The sequence below is a fragment of the Pipistrellus hanaki genome, assembly GCF_964339955.1.
Source record: "Pipistrellus hanaki genome assembly, chromosome: 6".
Classification (NCBI taxonomy): Eukaryota; Metazoa; Chordata; class Mammalia; order Chiroptera; family Vespertilionidae; genus Pipistrellus; species Pipistrellus hanaki.
Window position 1 is genome coordinate 21,103,945 of NC_140508.1, and position 16,588 is coordinate 21,120,532.

At 38.0% G+C, this 16,588-nt stretch overlaps 1 protein-coding gene across 3 annotated transcripts in view; it reads left to right on the forward strand.

The window, feature by feature from the left end:
• The window catches only part of KIF16B (kinesin family member 16B), a 252,717-nt gene that overhangs the window by 182,105 nt on the left and 54,024 nt on the right, over positions 1 to 16,588 (forward strand). For all 3 annotated transcript variants that reach the window (XM_084887625.1, XM_084887623.1, XM_084887624.1), the window contains one exon: positions 13,247 to 13,369. In XM_084887625.1, the coding sequence (XP_084743751.1) occupies positions 13,247 to 13,369 (123 nt within the window). The remainder of the gene's footprint in view (positions 1 to 13,246; positions 13,370 to 16,588) is intronic.

The window sequence follows — 16,588 nt, forward strand, 5'->3', positions numbered from 1 at the left end:
ACATGACGGTAGTCAGTACCAGAATGAGGATTATAGTGTGAGTGGGTGAGCATGTGTGAGGGAGAGTATGTGTGCTTGTGGGTATGGTGAGCATCTGTCTGGTGGTGGGGCAACTTGGGGCAGGCAGTTTGTGTGATACACCACATAAACAAAATGAAGAACAAAAATCACATGATCATATCAATAGACATAGGGAAAAAAACAACAACATTATACAAAACTCTACCCCCCCTTTTTTTAAAATAAAAACTCTCAGAATTGTGATAATAGAGGGATCATACCTCAACATAATAACGACGATATATGACAAACCTTCAGCCAACAACATACTCAATGGGTAAAAACTAAAAGCCTTTCTCTTAAGAAGAAGAATTAGACAGGAATGTCTGCTTTCATCACTCTTATTCAACTTAGTACTGGAAGTCTTAGATATAGCAATCAGACAGGAAGAAAAAATAAAAGATATTCAAATTGGAAAGGAGAAAGTAAAACTCCTTATTCGCAGTGATATGATACTGCATGTAGAAAACCCTAAATACTCCACACACACACACAAAAAACAAAAAAACAAAAACCCCAACAACAACAACAACAACAACAACTAAATTTAACAAATGAATTCAGCACAGTAGCAGGATACAAAATTAACATCCAGAAATCAAAATACCAGTAATGATCTCTCAGAAAGAGAAACTTTAAAAGAAAAAAATTCCATTAACTATTGCAACAGGAAAAATAAGATACCTTGGAGTAAGCTTAACCAAGGAGATAAAAAAGGTGTATTCTGAAAACTACACTATACTGAAAAAGGAAATAGAGGAAGATACAAAGGAAGAATATACCATGTTCATGAATTGGAAGAATTAACATCATTAAAGTGTCCCTACTACCCAAAGCAATCTGTAGATTCAATGCAACCCCTATTAAAATCCCAATGAAATATTTCACAGATTTAGGACAAACACTTCAAAAATTTATATGGAACAAAAAAAGACCCCGAATAGCTGTAGCAATATTAAGAAAGAAGATTATAGTTGGAAGGATTACAACACCAGATATCAAGTTATACTGCAAAGCCACTGTAATCAAAATAACCTAGTACTGACACAAGAACAGGCATAAAGGTCAATGGAACAGAACAGAAATCCTAGAAATCGATCTGCATCATTAATGGTCAATTAATATTTGACAAAGGAAGAAAGAACATACAGTGGAGTAAAAGATTTATTCAATAAATGGTGTTGGGAAAATTGGACAGGTACATGCAAAAAAAATGAAAGTAGTTAACCAACGTAGGTAATGCGCAAGAATTAATTCAGATTAAAAAAAAAACTGAAATTAAGTCATGAAATCATAAAAAAATCCTATTATAGAAGAAAACATAGCAAAATCTCAGACAACTCACATAGCAGAATTTTCACTGATATATCTCCTAAGGCAGTGGTCAGCAAATTCATTAGTCAACAGAGCCAAATATCAACAGTACAATGATTGAAATTTCTTTTGAGAGCCAATTTTTAAAACTTAAACTTCTTCTAATGCCACTTCTTCAAAATAGACTGGCCCTGGCCATGGTATTTTGTGGAAGAGCCACACTCAAGGAGCCAAAGAGCCGCATGTGGCTTGTGAGCCACAGTTTGCCACTGTCCTAAGGCAAGATAAACAAAAGAAAAAAATTATGTTACATCAAACTAAAAAACTTTTGCTCAGCAAAAGAAACTGGCATCAAAATGTAAAGGGAGAACATTTTTGCCATTGACACAATTGATAAGTGGTTAATTTTCAAAACACATAAACAACTCATACAAAAGTAAGTTTAACAAAAGTAACACAAGTAGCCAAAACCAGTTTGGATAGAACATCGGCCTGTGGACTGAGGGGTCACAGGTTCGATTCTGGTCAGGGGCATGTACCTTGATTGTGGGCACATTCTCCAGTAGGAGGTGTGCAGGAGGCAGCTGATTGATGATTCTCTCTCATCAATGTTTCTGACTCTCTATCCCTCTCCCTTCCTGTCTGTAAAAAATCAATAAAATATATTATTTTTTAAAAAGTAAGACAAATACCCCAATTAAAAAATGGGGAAAGGACCTGAAAAGGCACTTCTCCAAAGAGACCATACAGATGGCCAATAGACATTTGAAAAAATGCTTAACATCACTAATCATCTGAGAAATGCATATTAAAACTATAATGAGGTATTACCCCACACCTCACAGAATGGCTACCGTGTTTCCCCGAAAATAAGACATCCTCTGAAAATAAGACCTAGCCCATGGAAAGATAAGACATCCCCTGAAAATAAGACCTAGCGCAACTTGGGGAAAAAAATTAATATAAGACACTGTCTTATTTTCGGGAAAACAGGGTATCATCAACAACTACAGGTGCTAGAAAGGATGTGGAGAAAAAGGAGCTCTAATACTCTCCTGGTGGGAATACAGATTGTGTAGCCACTATGGAAAACAGTATGGGATTTTCTAAAAAAAAAAAAAAAAAAAAAAAAAAATTGGAACTATCAATTGACCCAGTGATCCCACTTCTAGGAATATATCTAGGAAGCCTGAAACACCGCCAGAATATATTCACTCCTATGTTCATAGCAGTGTTTTTTTATTATAGCTAAGATCTGGAAACAGCCCAAATGGCCATTAGTAGACCAGTGGATAAAAAAGTCATGGTACATGTATACAATGGAATACTATGCAGCAATAAAAAATGATTTCTTACCCTTTTGACAAGCGGATGGACCTAGAATGTATTATGCTGAGGAAAAAAAGCATCAGTGAAAGAAAAATATAACATGATCTCACTTGTAGGTAGAATTTAATGAAGATAATAAATGACCAATAAAATAGATCCAGAGACATGAAAGCATAGAACAAAATGATATATCTAAGAAGGGAGTTGGGGGCCGTGGGGGTGGGGAGGAAACTGGAAGAGATTAACCAAAGTATATGAATATATATATATATATATATATATATATATATATACACACACACACACACACACACACACACACACACACATACTTATAAAGGGGTAATATGTTAATTAGACTGGGTCCATAGGCCATTTTTCAGATGTCCGACTTCCTTTTGGACAAACTATAGTGGTGAGGGTGGAGGAAGAAGCAGTTAGGGATGATCATGCCATCAGGGGAGAACAGTTTAGGGGCAAGATCAGGCTGGCAGGGGAGGGCAGTTGGGGCAAGACCAGGCTGGCAAGGGAGGGCAGTTAGAGTAAACCGTCAGTCGGACATTCCTGAGGGGTCCCAGATTGGAGAGGGTACAGGCCAGGCTAAAGGACACCCTGCCCCATGCACGAATTTCACTAGGCCTCTAGTATGCATAACCAATGGATACCCAAAATAGCATGGTGAAGGCCTTGGTTAGGGAAGATGTTGGGAAGAGGGGAGTATAGGAGGGGAGAAATTGGTGTTCATCTGCAATACTGTCAACAACAACATACAATTAAAAAAACATGATAGTCTTCTAATATTTTAATAATATATCTCCCAATTTATTTTCATATTTTTTTTACTTTTTTCAGCTAATACATTTTGCACTACCTTTTGAAAAAATTGTCAATTGAGTATTTTCTTTTCATGATCACAAAATGCAGAAAGTAGAATTTAAGATTCCAGCACAAGGATGCTATGATTAGAAAGGAATCAATACATGGGTAGTACAAAATTTTACAAGGAGTGATAAATATTAAACGGGCTTCATACATTAAAAAGCTTAATTCTATTGTGTGATAAGTTATGTTTTTTAATATTATCCATACATGGTGCATGCAACAAATATAAGCATTGCATAAAAATCATCTTATTCATTATAACTCGCCAGTCTGCTTTATGATCTAAGTAGGTCACCATGAGGATTACATTTGGGGCTCACCACATAAAAGAAGTAGCCTCCGGCATTCACATTTCACATGTCACTTCTCTCACCTAAGCACACTTTTTACTTTGAGATCAGATATGATTTTTGATATGAGAATTTGATTTACTTTCCATGGAGTAAGTGGTAAGGTTGTCATACTTCCTGTAGCAGCCAAGGGAGTAGTGCCTGTGCCATTATCCACTTTGGCTCCGCTGGTTCATTCCTCAGGAGTTCTGAGCCCATGGCACTACTGTAGAGGAGCAGTTCTGAGAGTTTCAGCATCCAGCTTAATGTGACATCTCAATTGTAATGAGTTCCTGCATCAGGAAATTAAAAGGTTCATACATATTTTATGTGGCATTTGGCATTGTTATAATATAGGCATAAACATTTACATTGTGGCTTACTAATGCATCCTTCATAAAACCCCTTTGAATACTTTTGAAACAAGTGATTTCATCTGAATTTGGTTAAAATCCATTTTGCTCACAACTCCCTGTTTTGCAAGCTTGTGGTGAGTGGATGAATTTATTTAGACTTTGTTGAAAAACATTTCAAACAGCTTGTCTCCTTCTCATTACTTAACAATGTATGTGCATCCTTTGAAGAGAATACCTACTTATGTCTTCCAGCATAAGTATTGTAATTATGGTAATTTTTGTTTACATTCTCTTTCCTACATGATGTAATGTTTTGAATGATAAACAGATTAGGTCACTTTTATTAATGCTTCTTTGATAGTCAAGCAGTCTTACTGGTAGACCAATTTTTAACGTTTTAATTGTAATTTACTTATAGAGCCTGTATATGCACCTTGGACAATTCTGTATCATTCTTTAAAATAAATTTTGTAACAGATGTTACATCAGTTTAGCTATTACCAAATAACAAATAGCCCCCAAAATTGTAGTGACATACAAAAAAAGCCCTTTTATTTCTCACGGTTGGTTTACAAATAGGTTGAGGTGACTCTGTTGTAAGCTACAAGTCATCTGTAGTCAGCTAAAATTGATCTGTTTCACGTTCTTTCTCATTGTCAGGTCTATGTTGAAGGGGCACTGTCCATTAGGATGATGACAGAAGCAGAAAAGGGCAATCATGCCTCATGTCTTATAATGTCACATTGGCTAACACAAGTCACATGACTGAGTCCAGTGTCAAGGAGAAGGCAATACACTCCATCCACCAAGTAGCCATGGTGTGACTAAGGCTATAGAGTATATACTACTACTATAAAAGAGAGAAGAATTGGGACCAATAATTCAATCGACCACATACATATTATGTCAATGTTCCCAAGGCTATTGAGGATAAAGTTCAGATAAAACTTTGGGACTTTTTCCTAACAGAAAATAGTCAGTCATAGTCAGAACATATGCTAAAGGACATTTCAAGTTACTTAGTTCAACTTGCTTTCCAATTCAGTCTTTACTTGACATGGCCATGGCCGGGCTAATCACTGGCTACCTCTGAAGCAGTTTATTCTTTGGGAACTGATCTCATTGTTGGACCATTCATTCCAAAGTCTTATTGTGATCTTGTGATCTCCACCTTCAGAGTCTATCTGTTCATGGCACTCATCTATAGCAGAGCAGAACAAGTCTATTCCACAATATGTATTATATCATAGCCCATCAAAGAACACAGTTATCTTACGTCCTAAAATTCTTTATCTCCAATGCCCTTCAGTCCCTTTCCTGTTTCTTACACAATGGTTTCCAAACCATCACCATCCAGTCTCTTGTTGCTTGCACCCTGGTAATTTTGTAAAGCCTTTATAAGAAATGGAACTGAAAAATCCAGTGGATGGGAAGGAAAGTGACTCATTGTGAACCATTTCTCGTGCCTTTTAAAGAAAGACATCTGGTTAAAATATTTTGTTGTTGAAGATGCAGTGGATTATAATGATGATAATCTCAAACATCCTTTGTTTTGTGGTTTACAATGTATAGTTCTGCCCCAGTGTTCCTAGGAGCCCATGATGATTCTCCTGGGATGGAGGAATTGTCACCGTTGATCTCCATTTCATGTTTGGGAATTTTAACATCACTTGGCTGAGAATTAGAACTCGGACCCAGACATTCTCCAGAATATATATATTCTTTCTGGAATGCCAGAGTCATCTTCTAGTCATGATTATTCTTGACTTTGGGTAAATTTTTAAATTGATTTTTTAAAATAAAAGTGACTGTAATAGGGATGAGTATTTGGAAGAATTGTTGATTCTTTCTGATTTGAAAAATTTTTCCTTGGAATTTCTAGACATTAAAAATTATTCTTTTTTATGAGGTTTTTTTTTTGGGGGGGGCGGTTGTTTATTTTTCCAAGCATTGCCTTACAACTTTCTTTATATATCCACTAGAGGCCCAGTGCATGGGTTGGTGTCCCTCAGCCTGGCCTGCACCCTCTCCAACCTGGGACCTTTCATGGGATGTCTGACTGCTGATTTAGGGGCATTAACTTCAGCCATTAGGAAAATCACACAGAATGTTCTTGACATACAAACAGTGTGGTTTTATGAGTTGTTTTGATAATAATGGTCATTCCTTTAAATAATATCTGCTTACATATAATAAAGCTGGTACTATGTGAATTCAGAATGTTAATATCACAAAATCATAGAAGGTTGTAGTGGAAACAACCTTGAATTTTCTAGTCCAAACTTTTATAAATATCGGAATTCCAACCTTTTCAAAGATTTTGAATGGTTTTTGTCATAAGAAGCTTAACCAACTTTTGAGGCAACCCATTTTCTGTGAAAGAACTGGGGAACTCCGGGGGTGCTGATGGGACTGGGCACTGCCACCTTGTGCTTGTGTGACAGTTAATTTGCACATTCCCTCTTTATTAGATAGGATTCTTTTCTTGCATGGATCTCAGTTCCTTCTCCTCTTCTTCTACCTCCTCCTCCTCCTCCTCCTTCTTCTCTCTGCATTTTTAAATCTTATGGAAGAAAAATGGTGTGACTATAGTATAGATAATCTTGTACAGTCAGTATTGTTTCTTAACTAGAAGGTTAAAGAGTATGCTCTTCAGAAACCTGATTAAGAGAATCCCCACTTCCCACTTTCATTTCTTCTAGACCTTAAACTTCAGCACAGTTTGAATCAAAACAAGGCATTGGCAAAAACCAGTGAGTGAAAATGAGTGGTTCTTTTCATGGTTAATGAAAGACATTGTAAAACTTGATTTTCCTTCCTACCGGATTGTAAACTACCTACTAGTATAATCATGTTTGGTAATGAACCACATAGCAATTGTCACCATGTTCTCAGTCATTATTTAATTAAATGTTAAATCATCCATTTAATGATGAGTTATCTGGAAACAATGACTATCCAAGGTACTAACTAGTCTTTGGAGATCTAGAGAAAGATGGCAACATTTTTAATAGTTTCAAATGGAAACATTCATCAGATAGCCAGAATTTCTAAGTCCTGAAACAGTGTTGATCATTTCATGTCTATATGGATGGATTAATCTATTCTGGAAAGTGTCATGGATTAGAAATGTTAGCCAACCCCTTTTATTTACCCAAAGGCCACTAGGATAAATAAGATATTCCACAAGTGTCTGTCTATTATGATATCATTTTCTGATTATTTTATACTTAAAGATGTATGTCAGAATTAAAGAAACACTCCTTATTTGAAAACCCTTACTTCTATTTCCAGATGAGAGTATTCTAAACTCATTATAAGATAAGATAAGGTTGGCACCACTTCCTCGGGGCAGGCTGCTGTCCTCACTTTGACAGGATTGGTCAGGGTGTACCCATCCCAACATCACAGCAGCGTGGTGTTAGCTCCGAGTTCCTTCATGGCCTCGGCAGGCTTCACCTGCCGGAGGGAAGTATGAACATGTCTTGCTTGACACTTTATCATATTCAAAATATACACCACACAAGTTACCTTTATTTCCCGTTTCTTGTAACATGGGTTATATTTGAGAATGTAACAGGTCCTTGCCTTCTCTGCCCCAGACTATTTTCAAGGTGCTGGAGCTTAGTAGATGCTTGTTACATAGTAGGTCTAATTAGAACTAAGACTGTGGTGTGTGTGGTTGAAAATATGAGGCATTAAAATAAAGAAGGAAGAATTATTAGTTTTGTTAAATCTGAAGAAAAAAAAAATAAAACACCCTGTGTTTTATAAGTAAAGGTTGGCTATTTGGCTCTGGGATATCAGACATCAGTCTGACCTTGACATAGTCGAAGCATATATTGAATTTGGCCATCTGGTACATCATTAGAGGGTTTAGGGAGAAATGTTGATGAATCCCTGGAGAATTGGCCCTTTCCATGCCCTCTGCACTGCTGACAGTGATCTGAGTGGATGTTGAAGCCACTTGCTATTAACTTCCTTAATATTCCCCTTTTGAAGGAGACAGCCTGAGCAGGAAGAAAGTATTTTTCCCAACAACTGGAAAAAAATAACATGTGTTGACACAGAACATTATTTCCTTGAAAGCTTCTGAAAAATATTTCTTATACCTTAAAAGATAATATTTTTAATGTATAGAAACGTAACCCTGGTTACTAATTATGTGCTTTTCCTTGACCTTTCTCTTCTAAATAGCTCCACAGTTCATTTAAAACTCCTTGAAGTGTCCTAAGAAGTTACCCCTGCCAGATCTGCTAGGAGTTGTACTTCTGAACATTGCCTTTCACTGCCCTTTGCTGCCTCCTGCGATCTGTCACCACCTCCCCTTCCAAGTCCAAGAATCTTCTCCGCTACATGTAGAGAAACTCTGACTGATTCCAAAATAAATAATTACACAGAAGTTTAAAAGCTCCCTTAAATAATGGGATAAAATATGATACAGCGTACTTGTCTTATATAAAACTCAAGATAATCAAGTTACAGCTGTTTTCAAATAAAATTCAAATTTAGGAGACAGTTATGTGAGTTCTCCTTCCTGCGTTTTGGAAAAGGGTAGGAACCTTTCACACTACATCCTGAGACTTCTACATTCCTCATGCAATTGACTCCAAAAAGTAATTTCTAAAACTTACATTGGAACAGAGATTAGATGTATGTAGACACACACACACACTTGATTTTTCTTTTTTTTTTCACATTTGATTTTTCTTCTGTTTGCTTATATGTTTGCTTTGATGCCTTCAGATCTTTATTCTCCAGTTATTTATGTCTGCAGTTTTTCTTTTCTCTACACTTAATATTTAATTACTTTGAAATCATTGAGATTGAAGCCAGCGGGTGAGAGCATATGGTCTGTTTTTATACACTCCAACATGTAAGATTCTAAAGAGAAATGTCCTTCTCAGCAGAGGGCTTTGGTACACTTTCCTGTCTGATCCTGATAGGGGTGGTATCTCTTGTCTCTTGTAGCTCATCTAGACCCATGGCTTGAGCTAATACTTGTGCAGGTGCTGATGTGTAAGGGGCCATCCTAGGTTTAGGTGAACAGCATAAATAAGATAAGATCCAATTCCTCCCAGATCACTGATCCATGCTTAACTCATACACCCAGTTAGTGAAGGCAGGGTTTTTGTTTGTTTGTTTGTTTTTTGTTTTTTTCTAGTCTATTACCTTATCTGCTTGGCCACAACTACACAGCCTGAGCTTCAAACAACTTTCTTTTCATTAGGGTTTGATTTTGCAGTTACATATTCTTGGAATTAGAAAACTTTCTAGTCTTAAAAGGTCTATATAGACCACATATGTCAAACACAAGGCCCGCGGGCCAAATCCAGCCCGCCAGGCCTTGCAATGTGGCCCGCACCGCGCTGACATCACTGCACTCCGCTGTCAGTTTATGACATTGTCAGTTTATGACTGTTCAGTAAACCATTCGGCCCGCGATTTAGGCTGGATTTTAGATTTTGGCCCCTTCTCTGATTGAGTTCGACACCCGTAATATAGACCATCAATTCCAGTCTTATCCCACTTTGAAAGTGAATTTACAAAAAGAGAAAGTTAAGGTAGCATTTACTAACTTTATTTTTATTTATTTATTTATTTATTTATTTATTTATTTATTTATTTTATTGATTTTTCAGAGAGGAAGAGAGAGGGATATAGAATTAGAAACATCGATGAGAGAGAATCATTGATCAGCTGCCTCTTACACACCCCCCACTGGGGATGTGCCCGCAACCAAGGTACGTGCCCTTGCCCGGAATCGAACCCGGGACCTTTCAGTCCACAGGCCGACGCTCTATCCACTGAGCCAAACCGCTCCCGGCCTAACTTTATTTTTTAAATATATATTTTATTGATTTTTTACAGAGAGGAAGGGAGAAGGATAGAGAGTTAGAAACATCAATGAGAAAGAAATATTGATCAGCTGCCTCCTGCACATCTCCTATGTGGGGATGTGCCCACAACGAAGGTACATGCCCTTGACCGGAATTGAACCTGGAACCTTTCAGTCCACAGGCCAACGCTCTATCCACTGAGCCAAACCAGTTCGTGCAGCATTTATTAACTTTAGAATGTAATTAATCTAAAGTAGGTGAAAAAAACACACAAACCTTTGTTCAAAACATAATGTAATTGAAAAAAATTAAAGGTCTTAGAAATTCCAGATACTTTGTAAAAGTTACTTTGTACTTTCATGATCTGGCTCTTTGCATGGCACGTAGTTGGTGCTTAATAAAAGATATCAATATTGATTGTGTATCCAAGGGGTGCCTATAAGAAAAGGCATTTAGAAAGTTAAAGTTAAGTAACAGTATATCTGGGCCATTTTTAGTGCAGTTCTTCCTCAGTAAAATTCATGCTACGTAGATAGCAACGTACATATTCACAGTTTTTCTCTCTCAGTGCCCCCATCACTTAAAATCCTGCTGTAATGATCAGTTTACTTGTCAGAGTTTGCCTCAGCAGAAGTCTACAGGGCCAGACACTGCCTTGTTCATGGTTGGGTCCCTGCCATGCCATTGGGATTTGATAAATATACCGCCTTCCACACTCACAGAGAAATTGAGGGGCAGAGGCTATGCAAGAGTGTTGCTCAGAGACCAAGTCCTTCCACAAGGATTTGATTCTGAGTGTCCTCTTTCTCACTCTGAGTTTTTGAAGTCAACTGATTGATCCAGGGAAGCAGGTAACTGTAGACTTTTGATACCAAGTGTATCACCCTTGTTGGTATGGTCATCCACACTTTTTTGAGCACTGATAAAACACATTGTAATACATACACTGTTCCTAGTTCATCGAAGAAAAAATAATGAATTGCCCACCTCCCTTCTTCCTTTTCCTCATTCTTACTTCATCAGAAAAGAGCCTGTAACTGTGCAGAGTTGGCTCCTCATCAAATCAGCTGTGGTGTTGTCCCTTAGGTCTAGACCTTGCGGAGCATCCAGGTTCCTGCTAAAGTATAGCCAGTGGGTCTTTAATTCTCACTGGTAATATCAGTTGCTAGCTGTTACTTAAAATTCCTTTGGTACCATTCCTTTTTCCTGAAGCTGTTTTAAATTACAATGTGCTTCCTATCCCTAATCTAGTGCCCAACACACAAGCACACAGATAAACACATACACACATGCACATGCATACAACAAGTGGAATTGCCAAGTAATTGTGTCAGATTTTGAGGAGAGATTATGTTCCTACTAAAAAAATACAGTCTTAAGCATGACATAGAAGGTTTTAGGGTTAAAGCAGCAGAGCAAGAACTTCATGAGTAAGCCATCATTTATAGGTCAAAAACATTTCTTAACAGTAAATGTGTTCTTTGAAAAGAAATAAAATCACCAAATTATTTTTCTGCCTTTTCACTTTTAAATTGAAAAACATGTTTCATGCTTCAGGAAATGACTCCACTTGAATTTGGAACTGTGCTATCAGCGAATTGAAAGGTTTTTGCCCATGTACATGTTGAGAAACTCACTTTTTAAGAATCTCCACTACAGTTTTTGACATCAAGTGCACCATTATGATAAAATGAGTGGTTCATGTTTTGGGTGGCCAGCCACACAGAGAAATCAAGGTGCTCTAGAAGACTCAGAATGTCATATGATGCACAAACCTTTACACCGTCTGCTAGGTGACAGCAGTAATCTGCGACCAAGTGTATGCCTCTCTGTCACCCAGAAACCAGAGCACACTCTCCCTGACAGATCACATCCTCCCACTGGGATTTGATTCACACACACAGTCACACACAGACACACACACAGTTAGGTTGGACCTTCCATGTTACACCTGGCTGAGGATCCAAGGAGCCTGAACCCCTTTCTCTCTGAGAGAAAGTGAGTGTATTGACCCCTGTTCTTTTCTTAGTCATAGTAGGTTACACTGAATAACTGTGCAGTTTTCATCTTCAATTCCGAATATACTGAAGTGTTCAGGAGCTCAATGTATGAGATGGATGAAATTATTTTAAAATTTCACTATAGCAGTATGGCATAGCTGTGACATAGTTGAGCTAGGTTAGCCCAACTTCAAATGCTGGCTCTACCTCTTACCCCTATAAGTTTCCTAAACTCTCAGTCTTGGGATCCCATCTGATAAATAGGGTATATAATGCATATAAACCATTAACAATGCATATAAACCATTAAGTGAAGTTCTTGTTATATAGTGGGTATCCAACAAATGCAACTATAATTATGATCATCCTTATTTTATTACTGCTATTGTTTAAAAACCTATTTTCATATATTTTCTAAAGCCCCAGGTTAGTGCAAATGATAAGGATTGTTCAGAGACTTCCATTCACACTCAAGAGAACTCATTTTGAAGATTTATTTTTTTTCATAATGCCTATTCCTCAAACCCCTCTGGCTTCCCACCATCCAGACCATAAATAATTGTCAGGGCCAAGAAGATTATTAATCAAATGGAGCCTAAAGAAAATACTTGGGATTTGTTTTAATTGTGACTGAAAGAGCTTTCCACGCTACACTGGCTTATAAAAATGCCTGGAAGTTAAAAATGAAGTAATTTTGAGTAAAATCTCCAGCTTTTGGGGCATTATGTACAGCAGCCTGAGTCTGTGAAGAAAAAAGAAGTCAGATAATCAAGACTTTTTCAGAGAGGAATCTGTTTTAGACCAATTTTTTTTTTTTTTTAGAAGTTTGGATATGTAATCTGTCCCTTTCTTCATTTGTTCTTATAAATTGGAAGGAACTTCAAAGCCAAACAACATTTTGAAGTGCTTTTGCCCTAACTCTTGGGAATAATATACCTAAAGAACTGGTCTTTTGTTGTGAGGGAGACTTAGCATTTTTCTTTCAAAGGCAATCATCATTTTTCTAAATAAACTCCCCTGGTTTGATGCTCTTTTCTCTGCTTGAAACACATTTTCTCCTGTCTGCCCAAGCAGGGTATTTGCAATTGAGTGATCTTGCTTCTCTTTGTTCTCCCCATTTGATGTGCCTTTGATAGCGGATGGTTTCTCGCTCTTTGGGAGCAACTCCAGATGACCTGAAGGACCCAATTAAAATCAGCATCCCTCGCTATGTTCTCTGCGGTCAAGGCAAGGATGAGCACTTCGAGTTTGAGGTCAAGGTAAGTGTCCCTTCTTTGCTTTTCTTGAGGAATGGAGGCTTGCAGCCAGGCAGTGCTTTCCTCTGACTTTTTTTTTTTTTTTTTAAAGGAGAAGAAGATACATGTGCACATCTTGTTTTATAAGCTACTGGCCATGTCCTTCTTTAAGCCAGTATGTGAAAGTCTTAACTGTGCAGCACATGGAGAGAAGTTATCCCGTAGAAGGTGGTGGTTGTTGGGGAGTCAGGCAGACATGGAAGTTGCTATCACTCCCCAGATCCACAGGCAGGGTGACCAGCCAACCCAGGGGACCCAGGATTTTCCTGTATTCTGCATCGAAAGGTCCATGCCCTGGGAGACCTGGTATGCTAGGAAATCGGACAGGTGGTCACCCTACCCAGGAGCTTGGGCTCAATGTTCTTATCAATCAAAATGAGAGTAATACTATTTATGTCAGGGGATATCAGTGCATATAAAGTACTGAGTACAGTGTCTGGTATGAGATAAATGGTTATAGCTATTGCTATTATTTCTCTTGCTGTTTTTATTGTTGTTTCTATTATTACTAACAGAATGTTTCCTAATCTGTTTTAGGCATTATTCAATTTGTACAACTTTTCAGGAAGAGATGTGTCTGTTTCCTTACATCATACTTTCCAAAATAATGACTTCATCTTATTCCTAATTTATTTCTATTGACTCATAACAGGCACTTCATTAAATATTGTTGGCCACCATCCCCTCCTCAAGGAATTAATGAATAATCACGCTTCTTCATTTTCAAGGGTAGAGGAGGGTACTGATGTAATGACATTCACCAAAGTCACTAGTATATGGCTGCACAAAGGTGTCCTCAGAGGGGGTCTTGGTCAGGTAAACGCCAGGCTGGGAATCTGGATGCTGACTTTTAGGCTCTGATTCTCCTGAAGTTTACTGAGTGACCCTAAGTGTTTTCTCTTCCCTGAGCCTGTTTCCTCATGGGTAAAGTGAGGACATTGGATAGTACCTTTGATTTCCAAATTTCTTCTTAACTAAGCCCTGGGTGGAGCTGCTGCTGGGAAGGCTGAGTAGGGAGCCTGAAACTGGCCCTCCTCACTTCCCTGCTGTGATGAACCTCCAGAACCCCGGGGCCCTAAGTGATTTCTCCCTTTAGGCATGCATGTTCTTCCAGTCTCCCTGGAGAAACAGTGCAAATAACTGCTGCTATCCAGTGTCCTTGATCCAGTAATCCCCCTGCCCCTGATTTAACACCTCATTGTTGCTCAGTTCCTTTTCAGCCATTTGAAATTGTGTGTGTATATGTGTTTGTTGTGTGTGTAGAATTTTTATTGTGCATTCATGTACTGGTCTATACATATATAGACATAATTTCTGAAGTTGTGTTTGTATTATATCCCTATTTTTAAGTAGAGGACAAAGACTGGCTTTTACCAGCTCAGATTTTTGAATTCTCTAAAATAGAACTCACAGCCCTGGAAGGTATGCGATAATTTTAATGGGCCTAGATTTATTTTATTTTAATAGATAAATGTTTTAATAAAATATAACTATTAAACCAATTTCATACATAAAATTTAAGACATGGGTACTTAATTTATTTTAAAACTGGGTTGATTTAGTATGTTCTAATTTATAGGTGGAATCTGAAAAACAAACAAAAGTCCAATCTCATAGATACAGAGAACAGACCAGTGACTGACTACCAGAGGACTGGGGGGCTGGAGGCAGGCAGAATAGAAATGGGTGAAGTCTAAAGGCTGCAGTTATAAAATGAATACGTCCTAAGGAATGTAATGTATAGCATGGTGACTATAGTTAACGATTCTGTATTCCATATTTGAGAGTTGCTAAGAGAGTGAAAAATTTTTATAACTATGATAACACATGTGAACTATATTTATTTGGTGATCATTCGCAATATATATGTACATATTTTATCACTATGTTGTATACCTGAAAAAATACATTATATTGTCAATTATATCTAAAAAGAAAAATTAAGTTGATTTAAATAAAAACTTCAAGCAATTAATACTCCAGGCCATATGCAAATCTGGCCAAAATTATGAAGATGCTACTGTAAAGGCAAATTAGAGAAACCAAGTTCAAAAAGCACATGAGGCCTTTTAGAATTTAGGCTTTCACTTCAAAATTTGTAAAGTCCAAATCCAAAGACTTTTTCTTTCTTTGAACTTAACAAAGTCAAGTTCTGAAAGCATGTCAGTGTTCTGCTTCCTCTTTATGCTGATCCCGCTGCTGCCATCATTAGCAACAGGAATGGTCTAGGAGCATTTGCCTGGAGAATTCCTAGCTCCCATGCAAGCAGGGCTGCCTGATGTGTTCACAGGGGTGCTAACACTCTCTGGGTGTCACCTCACATTCTCTGGGTGTTACCTAGTCACAGAAGTGTCAGGGCCTAGAAGCAAGCATAGCATGAATAAGCCGCCTCTCCCTTAACAAAATGATCAGAAATGGCCAAGCTCCAACAAAGGCCTAGCTGCTGAAATAGGGCTGGGTGCGCACAGTGGGACCAGCATGGGACCAGACTGGTTGTCACCAAGGGTCATCAATTCCGAGTTGACATAATGTAGGCATGACCATGACTGAACACTTCCTGTATCTAAGTAGCATTCCTGTCGTTTCTGTCATATTTATTTCTTCTGTTTGGCATATCATATAGGTTATAGAGCTATGTTTAGCACATTTTACGAATTCTGTTGAGTCTCACAAGCTGCTTGCTTACTGGTTATCTGTTCTCACATATTCTGTGAGATTTGTCTGTATTGCATAAGCTTCCAGCTTACTTTCTGGCTGTGTTTAGCCATTCTCCTGAGCTTCATATATCCTCCATAGCATGACAGGATTGAATGAGCTCAAATAATATGCAGGCGCCTGCTGTGCTCCCAGTTATCTTACAGTCCTGGGGCCTCTTAGAGTTTCCTTACTGACTGATCCCTATAGGCATCTGAGTTGGCAGCACCTTTGCAAGAGAGGACACGAGCATCTATCAAACATCTTCCTCATCCTTTCAGGCACTTTGCCAGACATTTCCACAAATGAGAAAAATGAAGCAAAATGGGGGTTTTACTTGCATTTAATGAGCTAGGAAATTATGAGTGACTTGCCAAAGGCCACACAGCTGCTAGTAAGTACATCCAGGTACCGAAAGCCCATGTGAGATCCAAGTCTTCTAAGCCGCACTGGTTTCCTTACTCATTTTAATGCACCTTCCAAATGTCT